The sequence below is a fragment of the Medicago truncatula genome, chromosome 7 (assembly GCF_003473485.1).
Source record: "Medicago truncatula cultivar Jemalong A17 chromosome 7, MtrunA17r5.0-ANR, whole genome shotgun sequence".
Taxonomy (NCBI): Eukaryota; Viridiplantae; Streptophyta; class Magnoliopsida; order Fabales; family Fabaceae; genus Medicago; species Medicago truncatula.
In genome coordinates, this window is record NC_053048.1 from 7,499,312 (window position 1) to 7,526,641 (window position 27,330).

Here is a 27,330-nt window from a genome sequence, read left to right on the forward strand (position 1 = left end):
TGCAGCATCCTTTGAAAAGTCAAAAGAATGAAGAGAACACAACTTGTATTTTACCAAATCAACTATATATGTTTTCACATAGTATTCCCTTGTATAATATGAGTGTGACGAAAGGGAATGTACCATTAAGATGTTGTTATGTGCGTGATCATGCTCCTCTGTCAATTGAAACTTGTCAGTTGGCAGTGCAATAGAATTAAGTTCAAAAGAATATATTGGAATACATTCCCTTTTGTTACTACTTATCTAATTATATGAGGGAATTCGACGCGGTAACCTATATATATTTTATTTGGAAGAATACATGTGTTGTGTTCTCTTCATTCTTTTAAGTTTTCAAAGTATGCTGCAAATCTCGACGCTAAGTATAAGACACTTTAATACCAACATTTTGAGCAAACATTCAATAATATAATTTAAACCCAACATCATGATGATACCACATATTTAGGGAGAATATAATGTAACGTAGATGAAATTAAAATTAAATAAAATTGTGTATTTTTTTTAATTGATTTCGTGTACTTGTGCAACTTTATTCGAATTTATTCTATATGCAACTTTATAGAAGACGGGTATCAAGAGTATTAGAGAAGAACTAATGAGAGGTATGAAGAATTGAGTAGAATGTTAATGATGAGAATGCATATAATTATGATATAATAATGTTGATGAATATGATGTTTATCTTTAATGAAGTTTAAAATAATGACGTTTAAAATTATGGTGATGAGAAAGGTGATGTTTATATATATTGGTAATGATAATGGTGATGTTTAAAAATTATGGTGATGATACTGATGATGTATATTTATATTTGGTGATGAAAATGGTGACTTTTAATTATGATGATGTTCTTCTTTCTGTCGTGATGTTGTGTATATTAGGAGAGTCTTGCATAAATAAGTGATATGTTGATGATGTGATGACATGTATTTACGAGTCGGCCTCATGCATGCATACTAGAATTGAGTCTAGGAGAAATGGTGATGAATTGGTGATGAAAAAGTCCGATAACATACCCCTGACAACTTGGCGATGATAGGTGTGGTACCACGTTCATATAGGTCTTAGTCCATATGCATTAAATGACAATGTTTGTACTTGAATGTTTTAAGTGTGAATTGACGAGATGGTGTGATGTATGACTTGTTGAGACAGATATAATAAATATTGATAAGACAAGTTCAAATCAACAAAATTATATTCTTTTATTAATTTTTAATAAAATTAAAAATTAAAAAAAAATCATATGTTGTTCATTTTTTTTCTCTATCATCCTCATAATTCTCTTCATCTTCATCTCCATCAACCTTCATCAAATTAAAAAAATAATTCAAAATAAAATAAAATACAATATTTAATTATTTATTCTATTAAAAATAAATAAAACAAAACCTAAAAATGAAAGACAGCATTAAAAGAGGGTGTTAAAGCAATATAAATTTTCTATACGACAGAATGTTAGTAAATCAATACCGAGTATCAAAAAGTGGGAAAACGGTGGCTGAGTTACAAGTATAAACCATGTAAACAACCCCCATACAACCCACTCTTTCCAACCATTTAATATACATTACACTTTAAAAATGAAAGACAACATTAAAAGAGGGTGTTAAAATAATATAAATTTTCTATAAGACAAAAAGTTAGTAACTCAATATTGTTGATCAAAAAGTAGGTAATTGATTAATTTACGATGTTTAAACTATGTAATTAAACCGCTCTTTCCCACCTTATAATATTTCATTACACTTTAATATATAAAACTATAAAGTAGGAAATTGATTCATTTACGATGTTTAAACTATGTAATTAAACCGCTCTTTCCCACCTTATGATATTTCATTACACTTTAATATATAAAGACTATAAAGGTTATTAAACTATTCTATATGGGACATAATAATATTTAAAATGTAAAAAGCACTAAAAAAAGCACAACACATATGCTGGTTTTTAGGATACTAGATTTTATTTGCAATGCAATATTAATCTTTAGTTTTATTATTGTCGATCTAATTATTCCTCGATCTAATTTTTTTAAGCAATGCAAAAATAAGTGCATTGCTTAAAAAAATGATTCAGTATCTTAAGGTTTTGGATTAATAAGTGGTGTTCAATTTATTTGTGTGCTTGTTGTTGGTCCAATATGAATGATTTGTCTGAGATCCTCTGGTGACCCAACTAGATCCTCTTGTGATCAAAGTTTCAAATTCTTCCCTTATCGGTGCTTTTATGACAGAGCTGAAACTTGATACTCCAGTCAAAGTTTCAAATTCTTCCCTCAAAGTTTCAAATTCTTCCTTCAAAGTTTCAAATTTATTTTTGGCTATTTTATATTTAGTTTGTACTTGAACTATTTCTTATTCTAACATATAACTTTTAAATCCATTGTTTTTTTTTGTAAGGTTAGATTCCATAAGTTGACACTTGTCTTTTGTGATCACGGACTTTATGTGAGAGTTAACTTAAAATCAGAAATCTGGAGTATCGTGCCACGATGGAGAAGCATCGCGCCACGATGGTTGAAGCAAGATTCCTGGGAAGACACTGGAAATTTCGTGCCACGATGAAGACTCATCGCGCCACGATGGTCGCGCTGAAGATAAAATAAAAACGTATTTTCAGTTAGATTTGTTTCAGTTTTTTAAGGGTTTACTTTCCACTATAAATACAGCCTTGTATCAGATGATAAAAGTGTGTAGAAAAACAAGGTTTAGACCAACAAACAAACTAGGGTTTATAGAGAATCTCTCTTGGCAACAACTCTAGGGTTGGGATTGTTTTGATTCACCTTGAACAAAACACTATTAGGATTGAGTCTCTTGGTCACGGGAAGAGGCTGGGACTTGGGTAGAATTAGGTTTGAAGACTGATTCTTGAAACTCATTATCTCTTTGTAAAGAAACTCATTCATTATAGTGGATCGAAGAGCTGCTCTCTCCCCCAGACTAGGTCATCATTAGACCGAACTGGGTAAACAAATATTTTGTGTTCTTTCTGTCTCTCTCTCTCTCTCTCTCTCTCTCTTTTATCTCTTGCTGTTTTTTGTTTGGATTATTTGCTACCCGCTTGATTTGATTACTTGGTATTAATTTGCTCCACGCATCAAGTTTTATTGGTGTGGTTTTCTCTACGAATTCACAACAATTGGCGCCCACCGTGGGGCAAAGGTCAAGTCAATAACCAGGTATCATGGGTTCGAAGTGGGATATTGAAAAGTTCACCGGTAGTAACGACTTCGGGTTGTGGAAGGTGAAGATGAGGGCAATTTTAATTCAACAAAAGTGTGTTGAAGCTTTGAAGGGAGAAGCACAGATGTCTGCACATCTGACACCTGCTGAGAAGACGGAGATGAATGATAAGGCGGTCAGCGCTATCATTCTGTGTCTTGGGGATAAGGTGTTGAGAGAAGTATCAAGGGAGGCTACTGCTGTGTCTATGTGGAATAAGCTTGATTCATTATACATGACCAAGTCTTTGGCACATAGGCAATGTCTGAAACAACAACTCTACTTTTATCGTATGGTGGAGTCAAAACCTATAATGGAGCAACTGACGGAGTTCAATAAGATTATTGATGATTTGGCGAACATAGATGTTAATCTGGAAGACGAGGATAAAGCCTTACACCTACTGTGTGCTTTACCTAGGTCCTTTGAGAATTTCAAGGATACTATGCTTTATGGCAAAGAGGGCACTATCACTTTGGAGGAAGTTCAAGCGGCTTTGAGAACCAAAGAGTTAACCAAGTTCAAAGAGTTGAAGGTTGATGATAGTGGAGAAGGCTTGAATGTCTCAAGGGGGAGAAGTCAAAACAAAGGAAAAGGGAAAGGCAAGAATTCCAGGTCAAAGTCTAGGTCGAAGGGTGATGGCAATAAAACACAGTACAAATGTTTTATTTGTCATAATCCAGGTCACTTCAAGAAGGATTGTCCGGAGAGAAAGGACAATGGAGGTGGAAGTTCATCCGTTCAGATTGCAAGCAAAGATGAAGGTTATGAGAGTGCTGGAGCACTAACTGTGACAAGTTGGGAACCTGAAAAGATCTGGGTCTTGGACTCTGGGTGCTCTTATCACATCTGTCCGAGAAAGGAGTACTTTGAAACGTTAGAGCTGAAAGAAGGTGGAGTTGTTCGCCTTGGCAACAATAAAGCTTGTAAAATTCAAGGTATTGGTACCATCCGTCTCAAAATGTTTGTCCCAAAGACTGTTTAGTTATTGAATAAATTCCGATGCGAAGTATTAAAGATTTTGTTATTGAATTTTAAAGGATAAATAGTTATTTATTCAGTTTATGATTTTAAGAAAAGAATGTGACATTCCGTTTATGTGAATACTCTGATTATTTTTATGAAATTTTTATGTTGGGAAAACGGGGTGTTACATTGTTCGCCTTGGCAACAATAAAGCTTGTAAAATTCAAGGTATTGGTACCATCCGTCTCAAAATGTTTGATGATCGTGATTTCCTTTTGAAGGATGAGAGGTATATTCCTGAACTTAGGAGAAATTTAATATCCATAAGCATGTTTGATGGTCTAGGCTATTGCACTAGAATTGAACGTGGTGTGATGAGAATTTCTCATGGTGCATTGGTTATGGCTAAAGGGTCTAAAATACATGGTTTATATATTTTAGAAGGTTCTACCGTAATAGCAAATGCATCGGTTGCTAGTGTTGACACTCTGGATATAACTAAACTTTGGCATTTGAGGTTAGGTCATGTCAGTGAGAGGGGTTTGGTGGAGCTAGCTAAACATGGTTTGCGAGGGAATGGAAAATTGAACAAGCTAGATTTCTGTGATAACTGCACATTAGGCAAACAACACAAGGTGAAGTTTGGAGTGGGTGTACATAAATCTAGTAGGCCTTTTGAGTATGTTCATTTGGATCTTTGGGGTCCAGCATCAGTCAAGACTCATGGGGGAGGTTCATATTTCATGTCTATCATTGATGATTATTCTAGAAGAGTATGGGTTTACATTCTGAAGAATAAAAGTGATGCCTTTGAAAAATTCAAAGAATGGGATATACTTATAGAGAATCAGATTGGTACCAAACTGAAAGTGTTGAGAACTAACAATGGCTTGGAGTTTGTTTCAGAACAGTTTAATGAGTTTTGCAGGAAGAAAGGTATAAAGAGGCATAGAACCGTAGCATACACACCTCAACAGAATGGTCTTGCTGAAAGAATGAACAGGACTTTGTTGGAATGTGTGAGGTGTATGCTGTTGGGAGCTGGATTGTCCAAGAGTTTCTAGGGAGAGGCTGTTAGTACTGCAACATATTTGATTAACAGATGTCCATCAACAGGGATAGATCTCAAGACACCTATGGAGGTTTGGAGTGGGAGACCGGTAGACTACTCTAACTTGAAAGTCTTCGGAGCTTTAGCATTTGCCCATGTCAGGCAAGACAAACTTGATGCTAGAGTTGTGAAGTGTATTTTCATGGGTTATCCTGAAGGTGTGAAAGGTTATAGACTGTGGAAGATGGAACCTGGTGGATCAAAATTTATTATAAGCAGGGATGTTACTTTTGATGAGACCCGCATGGAGATGAAGTGCAAAGACATGGATACAAGCTCGGAAACGGGGACAGAGAAAATTCAGTTTGAGGTGGAGCCTATCACTGATGAAAGGGAAGAGGAGGATCAAACTCCAGTACCTGATGAGGGTGAAGGCCAAGAGATAGTTGATTCTGACTATCAGCTAGCAAGAGATAGGGAGAGGAGACATATTAATCCACCTAAGAGATACGGTTATGCTGACCTTATTTGTTATGCTTTGAATGCGGCTGAAGAATTGCAAGACTCGGAACCAAAGAACTTCAGGGAAGCATTAGAAAGCAGTGAAAACAAGGACTGGCTGAAGGCAATGAATGAGGAAATGCTTTCATTGGAGAAGAACCAGACTTGGAAACTTGTTTCATTACCTGAAAATCAAAGGGTAGTGGGAAGCAAGTGGGTGTTTACGAAGAAAGAAGGTATACCAGGGGTCGAAGCACCAAGGTATAAGGCAAGACTTGTAGCAAAGGGTTTTACTCAGGTGGAAGGGATTGATTACAATGAAATCTTTTCACCGGTGGTAAAACATTGTTCTATAAGGGTACTTATGGCGATTGTTAACATGTATGATCTTGAGTTAGAACAGATGGATGTGAAGACCGCATTTCTACATGGAGAGTTGGAAGAAACTATCTATATGCAACAACCAGAAGGTTTTGTAGAAGACAATACAAAAGTGTGTTTGTTGAAGAAATATTTGTATGGATTGAAGCAAAGTCCAAGGCAGTGGTATCGTCGGTTTGATGAGTTCCTAGTAAAGGCTGGTTTTGTGAGAAGCAACTATGATAGTTGTGTTTACATGATGAGAAGGAATGAGAAAGTCATTCTCTATCATCTTCTTTATGTAGATGATATTCTTATGGCAAGTTCTGACATGCAAGAGATTCAGAAGCTCAAGGAAAGATTGAATGATGAATTTGAGATGAAGGATCTTGGTAATGCAAAGAAGATTCTTGGTATGGATATCATAAGGGACCGGAACAAAGGTGAGTTGTTCTTATCTCAGCAGGGGTACTTGAGGAAAGTGGTGGAGCGGTTCAGAATGAAAGATTCTAAAGTCGTTAGCACTCCTCTTGGTCACCACACAAAGTTATCTATAAAGCAATGTCCTCAATCCGATGAAGAGAAAATCAAGATGGAGGGTACTCCCTATGCAAGTGGGGTTGGAAGCATCATGTATGGTATGGTTTGTAGTAGACCGGACTTATCCTACGCAATCAGTGTGATAAGTCGGTTTATGGCAAATCCGGGTCAAGTGCACTGGCAAGCTTTGAAGTGGGTTCTGAGATATTTGAATGGATCTTTGAAAGGTGGTCTAAGGTATACAAGGTCACAACCAGGTAGGGATGCTTTGGAAGGATATGTGGATGCGGACTATGCAGGTAACGTAGACACTAGAAAATCTTTGTCAGGTTTTGTGTTTACATTATTCGATACAACGGTAACTTGGAAGGCAAATCAACAATCAGTTGTAGCTCTTTCAACAACTCAAGCAGAATACATAGCTCTTGTTGAAGGGGTCAAGGAAGCCATATGGTTGAAAGGTATGATTGGAGAAATGGGGATTAGTCAAGGGTGTGTGAAGATACATTGTGATAGCCAAAGTGCCATTCATTTGGCAAATCATCAGGTGTATCATGAAAGGACAAAGCACATTTACATTCGTTTGCACTTCGTCCGAGACATGATTGAGACAAAGGAGATCATGGTAGAGAAAGTGGCATCGGAAGACAATCCAGCAGACATGTTCACCAAATCATTACCAAGAGCAAAGTTCAAGCATTGCTTGGACTTGATAAACTTCATTGAAGCATAGATGAAGGATTGGAGAGAGCAGCAAGGTGATTGATGGTTAAACTGGCATCATCACTGATTTGAAGTCAAGGTGGAGAATTGTGAGAGTTAACTTAAAATCAGAAATCTGGAGTATCGTGCCACGATGGAGAAGCATCGTGCCACGATGGTTGAAGCAAGATTCCTGGGAAGACACTGGAAATTTCGTGCCACGATGAAGACTCATCGCGCCACGATGGTCGCGCTGAAGATAAAATAAAAACGTATTTTCAGTTAGATTTGTTTCAGTTTTTTAAGGGTTTACTTTCCACTATAAATACAGCCTTGTATCAGATGATAAAAGTGTGTAGAAAAACAAGGTTTAGACCAACAAACAAACTAGGGTTTATAGAGAATCTCTCTTGGCAACAACTCTAGGGTTGGGATTGTTTTGATTCACCTTGAACAAAACACTATTAGGATTGAGTCTCTTGGTCACGGGAAGAGGCTGGGACTTGGGTAGAATTAGGTTTGAAGACTGATTCTTGAAACTCATTATCTCTTTGTAAAGAAACTCATTCATTATAGTGGATCGGAGAGCTGCACTCTCCCCCAGACTAGGTCATCATTAGACCGAACCGGGTAAACAAATATCTTGTGTTCTTTCTCTCTCTCTCTCTCTCTCTCTCTTTTATCTCTTGCTGTTTTTTGTTTGGATTATTTGCTACCCGCTTGATTTGATTACTTGGTATTAATTTTCTCCACGCATCAAGTTTTATTGGTGTGATTTTCTCTACGAATTCACAACACTTTAGCTTATATATGGATTGTAATTCTATATCCACTGAGGTGTTTGTGCTCTTTTGTTCCACATGCTTTGCATACTCTGTTTTTCAGATCATTATAAATTCAACAGGGTTATCAATTTAGCCAACAAAAGTTTGTGGTGATACTCTTATGGAGGATTTGTAGTTCCATTTTTCGATTTATTATTCTTGTAGTAGTTACATTTGTGCATTTCTATTTGATGTGGTTTTTGGTTTTTTCCCACACAATTTATGTCTCAAAATTTACTTAATTTGTGTGACAAAAAAAAATAAAAATTCAAACCTTTAAACAATTGTAGATTGAAACAAGACATGAGAGAATTGACTCTAATAATATTTGAATTTAAAAGATACATTGAATCATCATTTTAAAATAAAACTCAAAATATCTTGATTCATTCAAAAAGAAATTAAAACAAAAATTAGTCTAGATATTGATTCGTTAAATTGTCTTTTAAATGAAAAAAATAAGCTAGTGGTGACATTCTAAAAATAGTTACATAAAAATAAAATAGTAACCTTTCAAATTGATATATCATTCAATATCATTGGACATCAGTAAGTTCAGACTACCTTTCTTTATTTGTTCTTATCTTTTGAAGTATTTTTTTAATGAGCACTATTTTATTTTCTCTTCTTTTATTTATTTGCACGCTGTAAACTTAATTGTGCAAAAAGAACACTAAATGCTAAAAAAATTTAACAAGTTGTCTAATAGTCGAAATTATAGTATCTTAGCAAGATTAAATATTTAGATAATGTGATCCTTATATTTTTTTTGCCTCTTAAACTTGTAGAAATATTCAATCTCCAATGGATCTTAGATGAGATTCTAATACCATCTTAAAAATTTGGTTTAACTCATCCTTACATAACCAGCATGTGAGGTGATGATTGCCTCCACATATTCAGACCTTTTTTTTATATAATGTGAGACTCTTTAACAAGATAAAGGGTTATGAAGGTCTGATTTGAACACAATTAAGCCGAGGACGTCGTCGTTTAACTGAATGGTTACGTCCTTGTTTGCAAAACAAGTTAGGAAACCGATAAGTGAGATAAAAAAAATGTTGTGAAAAGTGTCGAGTGATTTTGATGAAAATTTTTCATTCTTGTTGTTCTTTGAGGTTGATATATTTGGTAGTTTGCTATTAGTATGATTTCTTCTTTTTTTGTCTTAAGGATACAGTATCACATATGAATAATGTAATGAATGGTTGATGTTACATATTACCTCATTGAAAATGATGTTACATGTGTGTTCATGAGATAAATAGAAGAATAAGAGTAAATTTCACATTTCATCCTTCAACTCAAATCAACATCTTTCTTAGTTAGAAAGTAAATAAAAATAATAACTAGTCTATGATGTTAATTTGTTGTATCCATGTAAGCAGTTACAAATTCTTGTAAAGATGTGAGTTCAACTCTTGTTATTATTATTAGGATTTCGTTAATGGATAATTTTAAGTATCGATGTAAGCGTTGTCTGAACTTTGTGACTTGTTCTAGCCTTAGTGAAGCTCTCTTAGACCCAACTTACCTCAACTTTATTTTATAAAAAAAATAAACGGTTTTGAATATTTTTGTAAAATTTATTCGATTATTTTACAACATTTTGTCAATATACAACAATCATGATTAAACCAATGTTCTAAAAATTGAATCAGAGATTGAAATAGTTAGAGTTATGAATTATTGTGATTTAATCTGTTCAATCAATTTAACCATGGTTAATGAGATGACAAATAAATATATAAAAAGGTAAAAAAAATAAAAACTAAATAAATTTAAATTCAGTTGAAGCAACTGTAATCAACTTGATAATACAACTGAGATTAAACTAATCGAATATTGAAAAATCAAAATGATATTATTGTTGTTGATTTTGAAGGCAAAGTGGAAAAGGGGATTTGAAAGGATGTAGCAACATCAATGGGGGCATGGAGATCAAGGAAAAGAAAATAAGATAAAGTGTTAAGAAACTATGATAATGGTTTGCTCAAAAAAAAAAAAAACTATGATAATGGTAAAAAAAGTAAAGTTGACACCGGTAAAAATGGAAAGTTTATTACTTCCGGATGCTAAAGCTGTGTTTGTTGTAGCGGTGGAATTGAAGAAAACGCCGTTTGTATAGAAGCTGCAATATGTAGAGTTCAACTTTTGCTTTAAAATTTGCATTGGAAAATGTGTTTCAACGTGATTCTTAAATGCAAACTGTGTACCAAACACATACTAAATACCACACCGTGATGTGTTCCTCACATCTTAGAATCCTTTAAAATAAAATTACTTCGTACTGCTATAATCCTCATGTTAAGGAATTTCAAACTCAAGAAAAAGGTAAAGCCATGACATGACGCATGGTGAGACCAAATGGTTTAAGGGCAGAGCCTAAAGTAGTCTACATGCATCATAAGAGTGTATAAGAGTTTTGTTCAAAAAAAGAGTGTATAAGAGTATCATGTTTCTGATACTTTATCGGCCATAGGCAAAGAATTGTGATATTTGAACAACTATTTTAAACAACTTTTGTGACAACTTTTTTTTCCTCACTTTTCATTGGTTAAAAACAATGGAGAGAGAAAAATGAAGAGAAAGAATAAAAACATAACGTGAGTATGAGAGAGAAAGTTGTCAAGAAGTTGTCGTTGTACAAATATCATTTCTTCTAGGCAAAACATGAGAAAATTACTTCATTACAAAAAGTAATATATTATAAATTTTTTATATAAATTATAAATGAAACATACAATGATTATGGCGGTTTATATCTTGATACCCCATATCACCATAATATGTTGTTTTGAAATCTCAACTATGATGATGGCACCTCAAAATATTGTGTTTCAAATGCATTTAATCTTATGTATTAATAATTGAAAAACAATAACAAAAAAAAAGTTGAAGGGCTGCATGATCTTGAAGACGTCTCACATATCTTGGAATGAAGGTGGATCTTTTATAAACTTATCTCAAATCCATTAACTTTTACTTTCAGAACTGGACATATCTATCTTATTAAAGTTACAACGGATCGCGGCGGGCCGCTTTATAGAATTTGTCTTGTTACTTTTTATTCCATTTATGAAATTGAATTTAATTGACCATAACAACGTAAAAATGAAAAATATATTCTTTAATCTTATTGTTTAAGCCTTTCATTACCATTTATTTATTTCTAATCAAAATATAAAAAAAATTAAAATTGCAAAATACAAAATATTCAAAACATATTAATGAGGAATGTGTATTGTGTGTTCTCTCCATTTCGGTTTTGCAGTCCAAGCAAAAAAAAACTCATGTTTGATAAAAACAAACAGAAAACGCACACTACAAACAATACACACACCTACTTTTCACACATATATCAAGTAACTAAGAAAAATAAAGAAAACACACACTACAACATATTTCAATCTAATACATTCATTTGTTGTTTTTTTCACATGAACTATACATCCCTATCCACAATATAAACAATAGGGTGATATTGAATTTTGGGAGAGCACATTGACGAAAATCTTACTTTGCTTACCATCTCTATTACAATCCCTCTTTACCGTCTTCTTTTTTAGTTTTTTTATATAGAGAATTCAGTTTTATAAAATAATTTTTTTGGGGAAAATATAAAATATTTTTATTGATTTAGATGAATTATCTAGAAATAGATATTGCCAATAGATAATTTGGTATGTGTCAATAGAGCTACAATTCAACTAATTTGTTTGATTGTTTATTAAAAAATATATATTATTGAATACTTGTTTGATGTTCATTAGCAAATTTATGCTCAAAACATGAACAACAAACATTATGAAACTTGTCGTAAGATTATAAAGATTAAAAAAAAAGTGAACTACTTTAATAATCCCTCATTTCCATATTGTAATCAAACAAATACGTAATTAAAACTCATATTTTTGTCTCCCTTCACCTCTCCTTCTCTCGTCTTCATTAAAAAAAAACCTCCCCTCTTCTCGATTGAACTAAACAAATGAATTAATTTAACTTTTGTCAAGACAACATTCAAAACTAGAGATTCCCTCCCTAAAAATCAGGGATGATAAAACAGTCTCAACTTATCGGACCAACTCGATTAACCTATTATCTTTGGGAGGATGAGTCAAAGTTATGAACTTGTTCTCTCTAGTATGCCTGCTCCATTAGCTCGTTGAAAGAACAGGGCGGGGATAGACGGACGAACCCGCCAACTAGTCAATTTTTTTTTTTTTTTGGTTCAATGGGTTAGACAATATTTAAAGTGGAGTGACCCCATAACCCATGATAATCCAAATTTGTCTCATAACCTTATTTTTACTACAAATTTATTTTCTACCAATTTTTTTAAAATAAAAACATATTTAACTAATAGCAACAAAATTGTCAAAACAAAAAAAAAAAAAAAAAGTGAATCAAAAGTTTTTTTTTGTTTGACGAACCAACCTGCCAACTCGTCAGCCCACAACTAAGCGGGGTGAGATTTTAGACGCAGTCATCTAAATTGACTCGGCCCATCTCGTCCTGTTTTTGAAGGGCTTAAGCGGGGCAGAGCGATCCACTTTTCGATCCCTACTCAAAATATACTTTATTTAATATTTGGCTCCCTCGCAAAAAAAAAAAAAAAAAATCTAGTTTCGCCACTGATGACAACCATCTTAGCTTATCATTATATTATTATTATATTACTTGTTGATATGTATACTTACACACATTTTCGGCCAACACCAAGATGTGAGAGTTGAACCTCTTTTCTCCGTATCTGTTTTGTTATTTCATGTTCAATCATATTTTTTTCCGCTCTATACCCCTTTTGCCATTTTATGCTCAAAAAAAATTTGTTGTCGAATTGACTTTCGCGAAGAAAGCTTTTGAGGGAAGACAAAGAGACATGGGTTGGAAATCTCACCTATACACACAATATGAAATTTCAACTCCACCAAAGCACTGATAAAGGAGGTAAGCATGAAACTAACTATAGTCCAACTATTCGTCTTCCTGTCTCATCTACTTCGTCTTGTGACTCGCACACATGGCCAACGTCGAAGTTTAGGTGAATGTAGTTAACACAATAATTGAACTAAATTTGTTTTCTTGTATGACTCATCCGTTTAAAGTAACTTGTCCATATTTGATTGTAATCTTATTGGATAAATGGCATGTTAAATTGATACAGTTTTTTTGCATCACTCTTGTGATCTACTGCTAGAACTTTACATAACATGTTTTGAAATAATATGTTGAGACTTTCTCAAGTTGCAAAGAATTATATGGTGTTAGAATTAGAAAGGTTATAAATCATTACAATAAAAGGTAGAATTATTCCTTTTAAAGATGTATTGGATGTGGATACCTCTCCTAACTAGGAACAAATACACTCATTAAAAGGGAAACTCAGAGTTAAGTGTTAGAGTATATGTAAATATATTATATGTAAATAGCAATAAGTAGCATATCTCGTAGTATGATACTGAGTTAATTAGTTTCGGTTACCACCATAATTATAAGCTAAGTCAACTATTGTAATTGGTGTATATAACCACAATCCTGTTAATGAAATAAGGAAGCAATTATATTCTTTCATGGTATCACAAGTCTAGGGTACGATCCATATTGCTTCCGCCGCACCCTAGCTCTCTTCTCCTTCCTTCTCTAATTCTCTCATGGCAACTCCCACAACTGAATCTACCAAATTCCACCCGGCTCTTGCTGTTTCTAATATCAAGAACCATATCTCCATCACTCTTGAGATCGAAAACGTCCAATATGCGACATGGGCAGAACTGTTCAAGATTCATGCCCGATCTCACAAGGTCCTCCACCACATCATCCCGCCGGCGACAGGCAAATCGAAGGACCCTAAAACAGATGATGAAAAGGAATTGTGGTCAACCCTTGATGTTGCGGTCCTCCAATGGATCTATTCAACAATTTCGCACGATCTGCTGCATACTATCATTGAACCAGACGCCACCGCGATGGAGGCGTGGAATAGATTGCGTGATATATTCGAAGACAACAAAAATTCTAGGGCTGTAACACTTGAGCAGGAATTCTCCTCTACCAACATGGAAGATTTCCCAAACGTTTCTGCCTACTGCCAACGACTCAAGGAGTTGTCAGATCAACTCAAAAATGTCGGTGCACCGGTCTCAAACAACCGTCTTGTCCTTCAAATTGTGGCTGGCCTCTCTGAAGCGTACAATGGAGTAGCCACACTCATCCGCCAAAGTGATCCTCTTCCACAATTCTATCAAGCTCGCTCAATGCTCACTCTAGAAGAAGCCGGTCTCATGAAGAAGGTTGCAACCAGCGGGGGTGCAGCCATGATGACTCGTGAAACTAGTGACAGTCCCTCCCTCTCTAAAAATTACCAACAAAACCGTAATAATCATGGCGGTAAACAGGGTCAGCATCGTCAAAATAGTGGCAAGAACAATGGTGGCCGCGGAAGTGGCAAGAACAGCCGCAGTGGTGGTCGTGGTGGCAACCGCAACGGTGGCGGGCAGCAGCAATACGGTCAACAGCGACCGGGGCAGCAACAGTGGTCTGCCGGGCAGTGGCAGTGGCCTTGGATGACGTGGGGTATGCCACCTTGCCCATACCCCTCCTCACCATGGGCCAGACCCAATTTCCAACATGGGCAGCACACGCAACAACACCAGCCAGGCATCCTTGGGTCAAAACCACCTCAAGCATACACGGCAGCAGCTCCGCCCACTTCAACTGACATTGAGGCAGCGATGCACACTCTTGGGCTTAATCCTACGGATCCAAATTGGTACATGGACACTGGTGCCACATCCCACATGACTTCCGAGCAAGGTAATCTCTCGTCTTATTTTAATTTGAGCAATAATCGTGGTATCATTGTCGGTAATGGTCATTCAATTCCAATTCGGGGTTACAGTCACACAAATTTGTCTTTCCCAAATCCTCCCTTAACCTTGAAAAATGTCCTGCATTCCCCTCAACTTATTAAAAACTTAGTGTCAGTTAGAAAGTTTACAACTGATAATTCGGTTTCTGTTGAATTTGACCCTTTTGGCTTTTCTGTGAAGGATTTCCAGACGGGGATGCGTCTAATGAGATGTGAGAGCCGGGGAGACCTTTATCCCATCACCACCAGCCAAGCCATTTCACCATCTACTTTTGCAGCTTTAGCACCATCTTTGTGGCATGCTCGTTTAGGTCATCCGGGGGCACCTGTTGTTGATTCCCTTCGGAAAAATAAATTTATTGAATGTAATAGGGCTAGTGGTTCTCATATTTGTCACTCTTGTTCTCTTGGAAAACATATTAAGTTGCCATTTGTTTCTTCTAATTCTTGTACTATTATGCCATTTGACATTATCCATAGTGATATTTGGACATCTCCTGTTTTGAGTTCTTCGGGCCATAGATATTATGTTTTGTTTGTGGATGACTACTCTAATTTTTTGTGGACATTTCCATTGTCTAAAAAATCTCAAGTTTTTTCCATTTTTTTATCTTTTCGAACATTTATCCGCACCCAATTTGAACGGGAAGTAAAAAATATTCAATGTGATAATGGTAAAGAATTTGATAATAGACATTTTTGGGAATTTTGTAAAGAAAACGGGGTAGCTTTTCGCCTCTCTTGTCCACATACATCATCTCAAAATGGGAAAGCCGAGAGAAAAATCCGTACCATCAACAATATTATTCGTACACTCCTTGTCCATGCATCTTTACCACCTTCATTTTGGCATCATGCTTTACAAATGGCCACCTATCTTATCAACATTCTGCCAAACAAACAATTAGCATATCAATCACCTCTCAAAATTCTTTATCAAAAGGAACCTTCTTATTCTCATCTTCGGGTGTTTGGGTGTTTATGTTATCCTTTATTTCCCTCTACCACCATAAACAAACTTCAAGCCCGTTCTACCCCGTGTGTTTTTTTGGGATACCCTTCTAATCATCGTAGTTACAAATGTTATGATTTGTCCTCTCGTAAAATCATAATAAGTCGTCATGTCATTTTTGATGAAACTCAATTTCCCTTTGCTAAGTTGCACAATCCACAACCTTATACATATGGTTTTATGGATGATGGACCCTCTCCTTACGTGATTCATCACTTAACCTCACAACCTAGCCTAGGTCAACCAGCCCAACATGACCTTCCCAACACTCAACCTACTACTCAACCTACAACACCAGAAGAACAACATGCCCATAGCCCACCATCGTCATCACCAAATCCCTCACCTAGCACAACAGCTACACCTTCACCTCCATATCAGCCAACTCCTATTTCGGTTCCCAAACCCGTAACACGTAGTCAGCATGGAATTTTCAAACCTAAGCGACAATTAAATCTTAATACTAGTGTCCCTAGATCCCCCTTACCACGTAATCCCGTGTCTGCCCTTCGTGACCCGAATTGGAAAATGGCTATGGATGATGAATTTAACGCTCTTATTAAGAATAAGACGTGGGAGTTGGTGCCCCGTCCACCTGATGTAAATGTGATTCGGTCTATGTGGATTTTCACTCATAAAGAAAAATCTGATGGTGTTTTTGAGAGGTATAAGGCCCGTCTTGTAGGTGATGGCAAAACGCAACAGGTTGGCGTGGACTGTGGGGAAACTTTTAGTCCAGTGGTCAAACCGGCCACTATCCGCACTGTTTTAAGTTTAGCTCTCTCTAAAGCATGGTCTATTCACCAACTTGACGTGAAGAACGCTTTTTTGCATGGAGAACTCAAAGAGACTGTGTACATGCATCAACCCATGGGGTTTAGGGATCCGAATCTTCCTAATCATGTATGCTTGTTAAAGAAATCTCTATATGGGCTCAAACAGGCCCCTCGGGCTTGGTACAAGAGATTTGCTGATTATGTTTCTACTATTGGTTTTTCTCACAGTACTTCGGATCATTCTCTCTTTATTTACCGGAAAGGTACAGCTATGGCTTACATTCTTTTATATGTGGATGATATTATACTGACAGCCTCCTCTGATGCTCTTCGCGTGACTATCATATCCCTCCTTAGTACAGAATTCGCTATGAAGGATTTGGGGTCATTACATTACTTCTTGGGTATCGCTGTAACTCATCATACAGGTGGATTATTCTTATCTCAACGAAAGTATGCAGCTGAAATCATTGAACGGGCTGGCATGGCAGCATGTAAATCATCTTCTACTCCGGTTGACACTAAACCGAAGCTTAGTGCTAATTCCAGCGCACCACATGCAGATCCATCTCATTATCGAAGCCTTGCAGGTGCTCTTCAATACCTCACTTTTACGAGACCTGATATTGCTTATGCTGTGCAACAGGTGTGTTTATTCATGCATGACCCAAGGGAAGAACATATGCATGCTCTCAAGCGCATTGTGCGCTACATTCAGGGTACTCTGGATCATGGTTTGCATCTCTATCCATCCTCCACATCCACTCTCATTTCTTATACAGATGCTGATTGGGGTGGGTGTCCGGATACCCGACGCTCTACATCTGGTTATTGTGTGTTTCTTGGTGATAATTTAATTTCTTGGTCCGCCAAACGGCAAGCTACTTTGTCACGTTCTAGTGCGGAGGCAGAATACCGAGGCGTTGCCAATGTGGTTTCTGAGTCATGTTGGTTACGTAATCTTCTTCTTGAGCTTCATTGTCCTATTCGAAAGGCTAGTTTGGTGTATTGTGATAATGTTAGTGCGATTTATCTCTCTGGAAATCCGGTTCAACATCAGCGCACTAAACATATCGAGATGGATATTCATTCTGTTCGCGAAAAAGTTGCTCGTGGGGAAGTTCGAGTCCTACACGTCCCCTCACGCTACCAGATTGCAGATATTTTTACAAAGGGCCTTCCCTTGGTTCTGTTTGAGGATTTTCGGAACAATCTCAGCGTACGACAACCTCCCGTTTCGACTGCGGGGGTGTGTTAGAGTATATGTAAATATATTATATGTAAATAGCAATAAGTAGCATATCTCGTAGTATGATACTGAGTTAATTAGTTTCGGTTACCACCATAATTATAAGCTAAGTCAATTATTGTAATTGGTGTATATAACCACAATCCTGTTAATGAAATAAGGAAGCAATTATATTCTTTCATTAAGAATTACATATTTATTTATACTCTATGAACTAGAATCCACATAAACTAAATTATAGAGTTAAAAAGGATACACAGTATGAAGGAAACAAATTAGAAAAATGCAATAATCTTGATAATTTAGAAGACTTTATGTACTCGAAGCCACAAGTAACAGTTTTTGAGATATCTGCAATGACAACAAAACTACAATTGTGGCTGAAATTTTACTGTGTTTTTCTACAGTCCAATGGTTCAAAGTGTAATTGCGACCGCAGTTTATAACCACTGAAAATAGCTAAACATATAAGCGTATTAATGTCATCAAAATACTTCCATCCTTTGAGGAACAGGAGTTTTAATGACCTGCAATATTTGCACAACTTCTGCCATAGTAGGCCTACTAGATGGAATTTGAGATGTACACACCATAGCCAGCTTCAAAACAGGTAAAACCTCATCCTCGGGATATTCGTTCATCAAACTTGGATCAACACACTCCAAAGCATTACCATGTTCAAGCAAAACCCTCACATGGTCATTCAATATCAACACATTATCTTCACCATACTCCACCGGCCTCCTACCTGTCACTATTTCAAGTATCATCACACCAAAACCATACACATCACATTTCTCATTGACCCTTAAGCTCTGACAAGCTAGTTCAGGTGCTACATAACCTAATGCACTTTGAAATCTGTTACTCATCACATGCTTGTCTAGCTTTGTTAATAGCCTAGCTAATCCGAAATCTGATATCTTAGCGTTGAAGTTTTCATCAAGTAAGATGTTGCTTGGTTTTATGTTGTAGTGAATTATTGGTGGCCTGAATGAATGATGCAAATGTGCAAGTCCCTTTGCTGTTCCAAGTAAAATCTTGAATCTATTTGGCCAAGAAAGTGGTGGACTTGAAGGAAGCTTTTCATGTAACTTGGATTGCAAGTTACCATTTGGTGCAAATTCAGATACTAAAAGCTGTAGTTGAGGAGTCCAATAGTATCCTTTCAACGCAATCAAATTTGGATGTCTAGCGTTTCCTAGAATTCTAACTTCCCTGTCGAAGTCTTCTGGATATTGAAGAATGTTTGATGTGATAAGTTTCTTGATTGCAACATTTCTTCCTTGTTGTGATCCCAATGGAACTTTGAAAACTGTTCCAAACACTCCTTCACCGATTTCAGATGCCTTGTTGAGCAAGTTTTCTGGATTGCTGATCCAATCCGGTGAAGATTGAGAATCAAAAAGAATGAGTTTACCTGTGGCTGGTGCTCCTGATCTAGAAGAGCTTGAACACATACTTTCCAAAGCATTTTCCACAAATGCTAGCTTTCTCCTTACGGAAGCATTTACCAGACTAATAGCAATCACTCCTATTACAATGACAATGATAGCTGAAATCGCTATAATAGCTGAAATACTAAGGAACCTGTGGTGATGAATTGGACTACTAGACTCAGATGATTCATTTCTTGGGATTCGAGGATTCATTTGATCGTTATAGCCATGTGGATCAAGTACTAGAGGTTTTGGTACATTCATTTTGCATGGACCTGTCAACAAGGGCGAACAAAGACCATAGTTTCCTTCCAAAGAACTTTTGTCCAAGTTTTGAAATATGCTACCAATTGGAAGCCTTCCTGTGAGGCTGTTATGTGATATATTCACAGCAAGAAGATTTTGAAGCTTTCCTAGCTCCATTGGTAGCTCTCCACTTAGTTCATTGAATTCCAACTTCAGGATTTTGAGTTTGTTTAGATTTGACATTGACTTTGGGACTGGACCAGTCAAGTTATTGTGTGACAAACCCCTGCATAAAAATAGAAAGAATTAGGGTATGTTTGGATTGACTAATTTCAGTTTATCTACTAGTATAAGCACTTGTGATAATGTTTGAGAGAGTTTATTAAAAAAACTCATGACATGTCCTTAAGTTGTTTTTAGGTTATGAAAATTGCTTATAGTTTATAGGAAAACTTTTTGACTTTGTGTGTTTGGTTTTGTGGTGACAAAAATTGACTTCGAATAAATTGATTATGAAAATTTGATTTTATGTCTGAACTCATTCAATTAAAAATGGATTGAGCAATAAATTAGACTAAATATCAATTGTGCAAATAAAAACTTCAAATTCTAGCTTCAAGTTAAAACCAATTCTAAAAACAAAATCAATTCTACTCGAAAACATTCAAACATGTCAAAGTGAATTCCACACTTCTAGAATTAATTTTATTCACCTCCCAAAATGGAACCAAAGATATTTTTTTATAAAAATAGCTTATACATAATCACTCATATAAAAAAACGTTTATGCTTAAAAAAATATGAGTACAAAATGATACTATTAGAGTTTGAGAAATAGGAGGAACTTACAACAAGTAAAGAGATGAACAATTCCCAATCTTTTCAGGAATAGATCCCTTCAATGAATTTCCATCCAATTGAAGAACAGCCAAATTGCCTGAATCACATGTATCTTCTGGAATCGAACCAAACAACGCGCTATTACGAAGATCCAAAACTTCAAGATTCTGCAGAAGACCAAATTCAGGTGGAATCTGAGAATGAAGATCATTCCAAGACAAATTCAAGAATCTCAACTTTGAAAGCAGACCAATTTCTGCAGGAATATTCCCTTGAAGATGATTAACCGAAAGATCTAACTTTGTAAGAGTTTCTAATAGCCTGTTTGACCCTGCTGGAATTGAACCTATTAATTCATTATGAGAAAAATCAATTTCCTCTAATCCTAATCCAAACAAGCCCTCAGGTATAGTACCATTGAAACTATTCCCTCTAAGAAAAATCTTAGACAGCTTTGTGCATGAAACCAATGACAATGGAATGTTTCCATAGAATTGATTATGAGATAAGTCCAAATCCTCCAAACTAATCAAGTTACCAATCCATTGAGGAAATTCACCAAATAAAAGATTATTTGAAACCCTTAAATAGCTTAAAGAGTTTAATCTCCCAAATGATTCAGGTAATTCACCACTAAACTGATTAGTACTTAAATCAACCCTATTCAAATGAAGACAAAATCCAATATCATTTGGTAATTGACCTGAAAACTGATTATTCTCTAACAATAACTCTTTCAAGTTATGTAATGATGAAATTCCATTAACCAAGTTTCCAGATAAAGCATTGTTTGATAGATCCAAGCTTCTAAGCCTATTCAATGACCAAACCCTAGAAAAATCAACATTACCACTAAAATGATTATTTGAAAGATCAACACTATTCAACAAAGAACATTTTGAAAGTGTGGTAGGAATTTGTCCTTCAAATAAGTTCATAGATAAAGAGACGCGACGAAGGGAGAAACAATTCTCGAAGAAACCATCAGGCATTTGTCCCGCGAACGAATTATGCGAGAGATCAATGAACCTTATTGAACTCATGTTGACAAAAGAAAGAGGTAATGGACCAGAAAATGAGTTGTGACTAAGGTTTAGTTTTTGAAGAGTGTTGGAAAGTGTAAGTGAAGGACTAATAGTTCCACTGAAATTGTTGTGTGAAAGTGATAATGTTACTAAATGTTGCAATTTTTCAAGACTTCTTCCTAATTTACCTGATAAGCCTAAACCATCTAAGGAAAGTTCTGAGACTCTTTGAGTTTGTGGATTGCATTTCACATATTGCCATGAACATGGATTGATATCATCTTCATTCCATGAAGAAAGGTAAGATGAAGGGTCTTGGAGGTCTGATTTGAACACAATTAAACCGAGGACGTCGTCGTTTAACTGAATCGTTACGTCGTTGTTTGCAAAACAAGTTAGGAAATTGGTAAATGAGATCAGAAATGTTGTGAAAAGTGTCAAGTGAAAAGTTTTCATTCTTGTTCTTTGAGGGTGAATGCTGTTGCTATGTTGGTAGTTTGTTATGACTATGGTTTCTTCTTTTTTTGTCTTAGGGATATAGTATGACATGTGAATAATGTAACGAATGGTTGATGGTTGATGTTGTATTACCTCATTGAAAATGATGTTACATGTGTGTTCACGAGATGGACATAAGTATAAGAGTAAATTTCACATTTCATCTTTCAACTCTATTTAGCATCTTTCTTGGTTAAAAAGTAAATAAAAATAGTAAGTAGTCTATGACATTTATTTGTTGTATATGTGTAAGTAGTTTCAAATCCTTTGCACCGATGTGAGTTCAATTCTCGTTGTCAATATTAGGATTTTGTTGATGAGTATTTGTGAGTATATATGTAAGCTTTGTTTGGGGTGTTCGGGGTTTGAACTTCAGCACTTGTATATTACAGACCAATTGAGTTAAGCTCATGGGGACACCCTCAACTTTATTGTATAATAAATAACAGAATGTTTGTGTATTTATTCGATTATTTTATGACATTTTGTTAATATATAACAATAACAATTGTGACCGAAACAATGTTTAAAAAATTGGATCGAAAATTGAACCGATTAGAGTTTTGACTTATCATTTAATTTGTTCAATTAGTTCAACCATAGTTAACTTGACAAATAAATGGATAAAAAGGTAAAGAAAATATTAAAATACACTTGAATCAATTGTAGTTCAACTCGATTCAACTAGACTATAATGTAATTGAGATTAAACCAAACGAAAAATTTCGATTGAACCAGTTGAACCGACCGGTTCAATCATATTTCTAAAACACTTCCAATGAGTGTGACAAAATTTTAAAAGCTATTAATTATTTTAATTGACAAGGACATAGTAAGAGAAAAGGTATAAGATTCTTAGACAAAATTGGTGGTTTAATTTACTACAATTGGTTGGGAAATCATAGGCCATTGAGAAAGCAAATTATGGTTGAATATGGTAAATGTTTAATGTAGTCCGTGATCATATAGATATATGATACACCTATGGTTCATCACACATGGGTTTCAACAAGTGACAAATTTGCCACCCCATTATGACTTACAACACTTTTGTCCAAAACAAAAGGCTTTGTCGTGTCTTGGAACCTCTTGCTATGTCCTTGTGATTTTAATATATGTTGGTATGCACTTTTTAACAATTTTGTGTACATTGATTCAAAATAATAATGATTTTGTTTACATGTATGTTATTGTTTGATTTATCATGAATGAGTATTTTATTTGAATGTGACAATTATTTTATAAATGATATGATGCATTGATTTTGATGCTTCAATGAAGAGGATCTAAGAGTGTGGTGGCATTAACGGTGCCTATTTTAAGTTGGAAAAAATAGGACATATATACTATGAAAAAATTAATATACTATGCAAAATTTTATATAGTTTATTTTTGGGGTTGCCCTTCTATCTATAGAAAAGGAATATCTGGTCTGGTAGCAAGAATCAATTTGGTTTATGATTTAAAAAATAATATTTTATGTGTTATATTTCAGACCATATCATAACACAATAATTTAGCATGGGTTGTCATGTGACAGTTAGTGAGAATAATATGCATAAGAGAATAACATGCAATTTTCAATCAAAAGAGAATAACATGCATAAGTTCATAAAAGAAAAAGAAAAAATCATAAAAGAAAATGTTTGTTTCTGGTATATATAAAATAAAATTAAATGTTTATTTAGCAAAAGTAAAACGAAATATTAAATTTATATACGAGACAGGATGATTAAATTATTCATTTTATACCTAGTTTTACCTCACTCACAAGTCACAGCTACTCCAAAGCATAGCATAGCATTGCTGTAAATCAACAGACCCTATAGAAATAGATGACAAAAACCATATTGTTAATGTTATGCAAGGACAACACTGAATTGTTTAAACTATGTTGACAAAGTTAACATAATAGTATATTCAAGTAAACTTTTTTAAATAGGTTATATATTAATAATACAATATTTTCTAAGATATTAATTAATACATACTTTTCATTCTTTCTTCAAAAAAAAAAAAAAAGCATACTTTTCATTCTATTTACCAATGAATATTCAAACTTAACATTATATGCTATTTTTTGTATAATATATATGGAGTATGTAAATATCCATTATTAAGCCATCACTAAATTATAGATTATAAACTTTAGTTCCAAAACTCTAAATAAATGTTGCAATCATATTTCTTAAATATTGTTATATATTAACAAAGTGTCATAAAATAATAGAATAAATTTTGGAAAAATATTCGAGGCCATTTATTTTTAGAAAAATAAAAGTTGAGGTAAGTTTCATATTTCTTAAATATTTTCTAAATATGTATGATATTAATTTTATTAAAAATATAATGTAGTTAATTAAATTATATTATTCTTTAAATGTTTAATATTTAAATAAAATACAAATTCATGTTTATAGTTATTGTAATTTTAAGAATTGCAAAGCTAATACTAGTGTTACGACAGATAAACATGTGACATGTCCCTAGTGTGATTGTAGATCATCTTCCTCACCTTTCTCCTTATGCTCTTAAATCCACTCAATTGTCTGATTTTATTTATATTACACATTCTAATTTTTTTGTGTGCTATTTATAACTTCTATGCTTAGTTTGTCTGAATCATGTTCCTACAAAGAGGCTATTGTAAATCCTATTTGGATAGTGACAATGGAACTTCATGTTTTGCACAAGACATGTATACTTTGGACTTCGTACATTTCTACCAAGTGTATAATTTGAACAATGTCATTTGTGGTCTTAAACAAGTTCAACGAGTTTGGTTTGAGAAGTTCACCATTGTAATTAGGGATGAGAATAGGACAGATCGGTCTATAGGGGTTTACGATAGGTCAGGTCAGGTCAGGTCAATTTTTTTTCTTAAATAGAGAAGGTCTATGCTTTTTTTAGAAGTCTATTGACGTTGTCTGCTTCTTTTTCAATTGTTGCAAATTCGATGAAAATCACACCAATAACAAACTTGATGTGTGGAGCAAGGGATAGTCAAGCAACCAAAATAAAGTGTGTGGAACAATTAAATATAAGTCAAAAGTAGAAAACAATGGCGAGAAGAACACAAAGAAGAGAAGAACACAAAAGAATTTGTTGACCCAGTTCGGTCCAAATTGACCTAGTCTGGGGAGAGAGCAGCCCTCCGATTCACTATATGATGAGTAACATTACAAAAGAGAAATCAATGGGTTACAAGAATAAGTCTCCCGCCTAATTCTACCCAAAGCCCCAATCTCTTCCCGTAACCAAGAGACTCAATCCTAATAGTATTTCCCAAGGTGAATCAACCCTCAAACCCTAGTGTTTGTTGTTGTCATTCTAAACCCTTGTTTCAGCCCCCTCCATCTCTCTCAAAGTTTGCTCTGATACAAGGTCTATATTTATAGTAAACATATAACTCATAAATTTGGAACGAATACCACACTGAAGATACAATTTTTTTTCCTCCTTCAGTGAAAGAATATTTGCATCAAAAATATAATATTCCCTTTCAAAATATATTTGCATCAAATCGTTCTTCATACGATACAAAAATATATTTATTGTCCATAAATATATCTTCAGCACAAAATATATTTGAAACAAATCTTTTATATTTTTAGCAACAATATTCTCCATCCATCAAATTTTGAGTCATACTACAACATTCTCCACCTTGACTCTAAATTAGTGATGATGCCAATCATCAACCTCCTTGTTGCTCTTTCCCTTGCTTCCCACTACACCAAGTAGCTCCACAAGTTTACACCTCATAACCCCTTCAGCTCTCAGAATGTCTTCCGCCTTCTCGAAGGTCCTTGTAGTCCAACTACGCTAGGAATTTTAGGTAGTTCCACAAGCATTCACCTTAACCTCTTCAGCCATCGGAACGTCTTCGGTCTTCTCGAAGAGTCCTTGCAGTCCAACTACACTAGGATTTTTAGGTAGTCCCACAAGCATTCACCATAACATCTTCAACGCAGGACATCTCCCACTTCCTTGAAGGTCACCTTGCATCCAATCACCCTTGGCCTCCTTTTAGAGTAATCCCGCAAGCCGTGCTATACATTCTTCAACTTCATGAAGAAATCCCTTGCTCACCATAGAGCATAGCACCCAAGGTCCTTCATAGTCGTACCATTACCGGTGTGTTCAACTCCACCTCACGTTGAGCGTACTCTACCTCAACTAGCAAATGCGTACATCTCACTATGTCTTCAACCTTGAAACTCCACCTCAACAGGTAGATCATGAGTATTCTTACCACCGCATCTCCAGGCTGATGTTGAGTGTTTAACGTCTCTCCAGACGACCACCGCTCCACTAGGCATCACTCCCAAGGTGAGACACATCACCTTCTTCATCCTCCAAACAACACCACACCATCAGAGCACCTGCATCCTCATAACCCTCAGAGACAATTTGTGCGGAGTTACCATTAATCTCCGGACAATCCTTCTTGAAGTGACCCATCTTGTGACAGTTAAAGCATTCAGGTTTTGACTTGTTACCACTCTTTCTCCGGTTACCTCTACCTCCACCGTTCCCTCTTGAGACACTTAGGCCTTCACCATGTTCATGGGTCAAGTCCTTGGACTTGGTCAACTCCTTGGTTCTCAAAGCCGCTTGAACTTCTTCCAAGGTAACAGTGCCTTCCTTGCCATAGAGCATGGTATCTTTGAACGATTCAAAAGATTTCGGTAGAGCACACAACAAGAGTATAAATTTATCCTCATCCTCAAGTTGCACCTCAATATTCTCCAAGTCATCAAGGATTTTGTTGAACTCCGTAAGTTGCTCCATGATGGCCTTTGACTCTACCATCCTGAATGAGTAGAGTTGTTGCTTTAGGAATTGTCGATGAGCCAAAGACTTTGTCATATACAAAGACTCCAACTTTGCCCACATCGATGTCGCGGTTGCTTCCTTTGCTACTTCTCTCAAAACTTTATCCCCAAGGCATAAGACAATGACACTCCTGACCTTGTCCACCATCTCGGTCTTCTCCGCTCGTGACATGGTGACCGGTAACGAACCTTCACCCTTCAAAGCTTTCTCACACTTTTGTTGTATTAACACCGCTTCCATCTTTACCTTCCATAACCCAAAATCGTTATCTCCAGTAAACTTCTCAATATCCCACTTTGAACCCATGGTACTTAATTATTCTTTGACCCTTGCCCCACGATGGGCGCCAATTGTT

At 35.5% G+C, this 27,330-nt stretch overlaps 1 protein-coding gene across 1 annotated transcript; it reads right to left on the reverse strand.

Annotated features, from left to right (window-relative positions):
• Positions 1-18,350: 18,350 nt before the first annotated feature.
• On the reverse strand, positions 18,351-22,245 carry LOC11438288 (probably inactive leucine-rich repeat receptor-like protein kinase At3g28040). Its single transcript, XM_003621682.4, has 2 exons — positions 20,623-22,245; positions 18,351-20,059 (listed from the first exon to the last, which is right to left on the reverse strand). The coding sequence occupies exons 1-2, from the start codon at positions 22,185-22,187 to the stop codon at positions 18,574-18,576; spliced, it is 3,051 nt and encodes a 1,016-aa protein (XP_003621730.1). The 5' UTR covers positions 22,188-22,245; the 3' UTR covers positions 18,351-18,573.
• Between the last annotated feature and the right edge of the window lie 5,085 nt (positions 22,246-27,330).

What these genes read in the sequence shown, in the direction of transcription:
- LOC11438288 (XM_003621682.4), bottom strand. Translation starts at nt 22,187, where the DNA reads ATGTCATACTATATCCCTAAGACAAAAAAAGAAGAAACCATAGTCATA. An exon ending in TGTTCATCTCTTTACTTGTT is followed by an intron (nt 20,060 to 20,622) that starts GTAAGTTCCTCC and finishes ATTTTTATGCAG; the next exon opens with GGGTTTGTCACACAATAACT.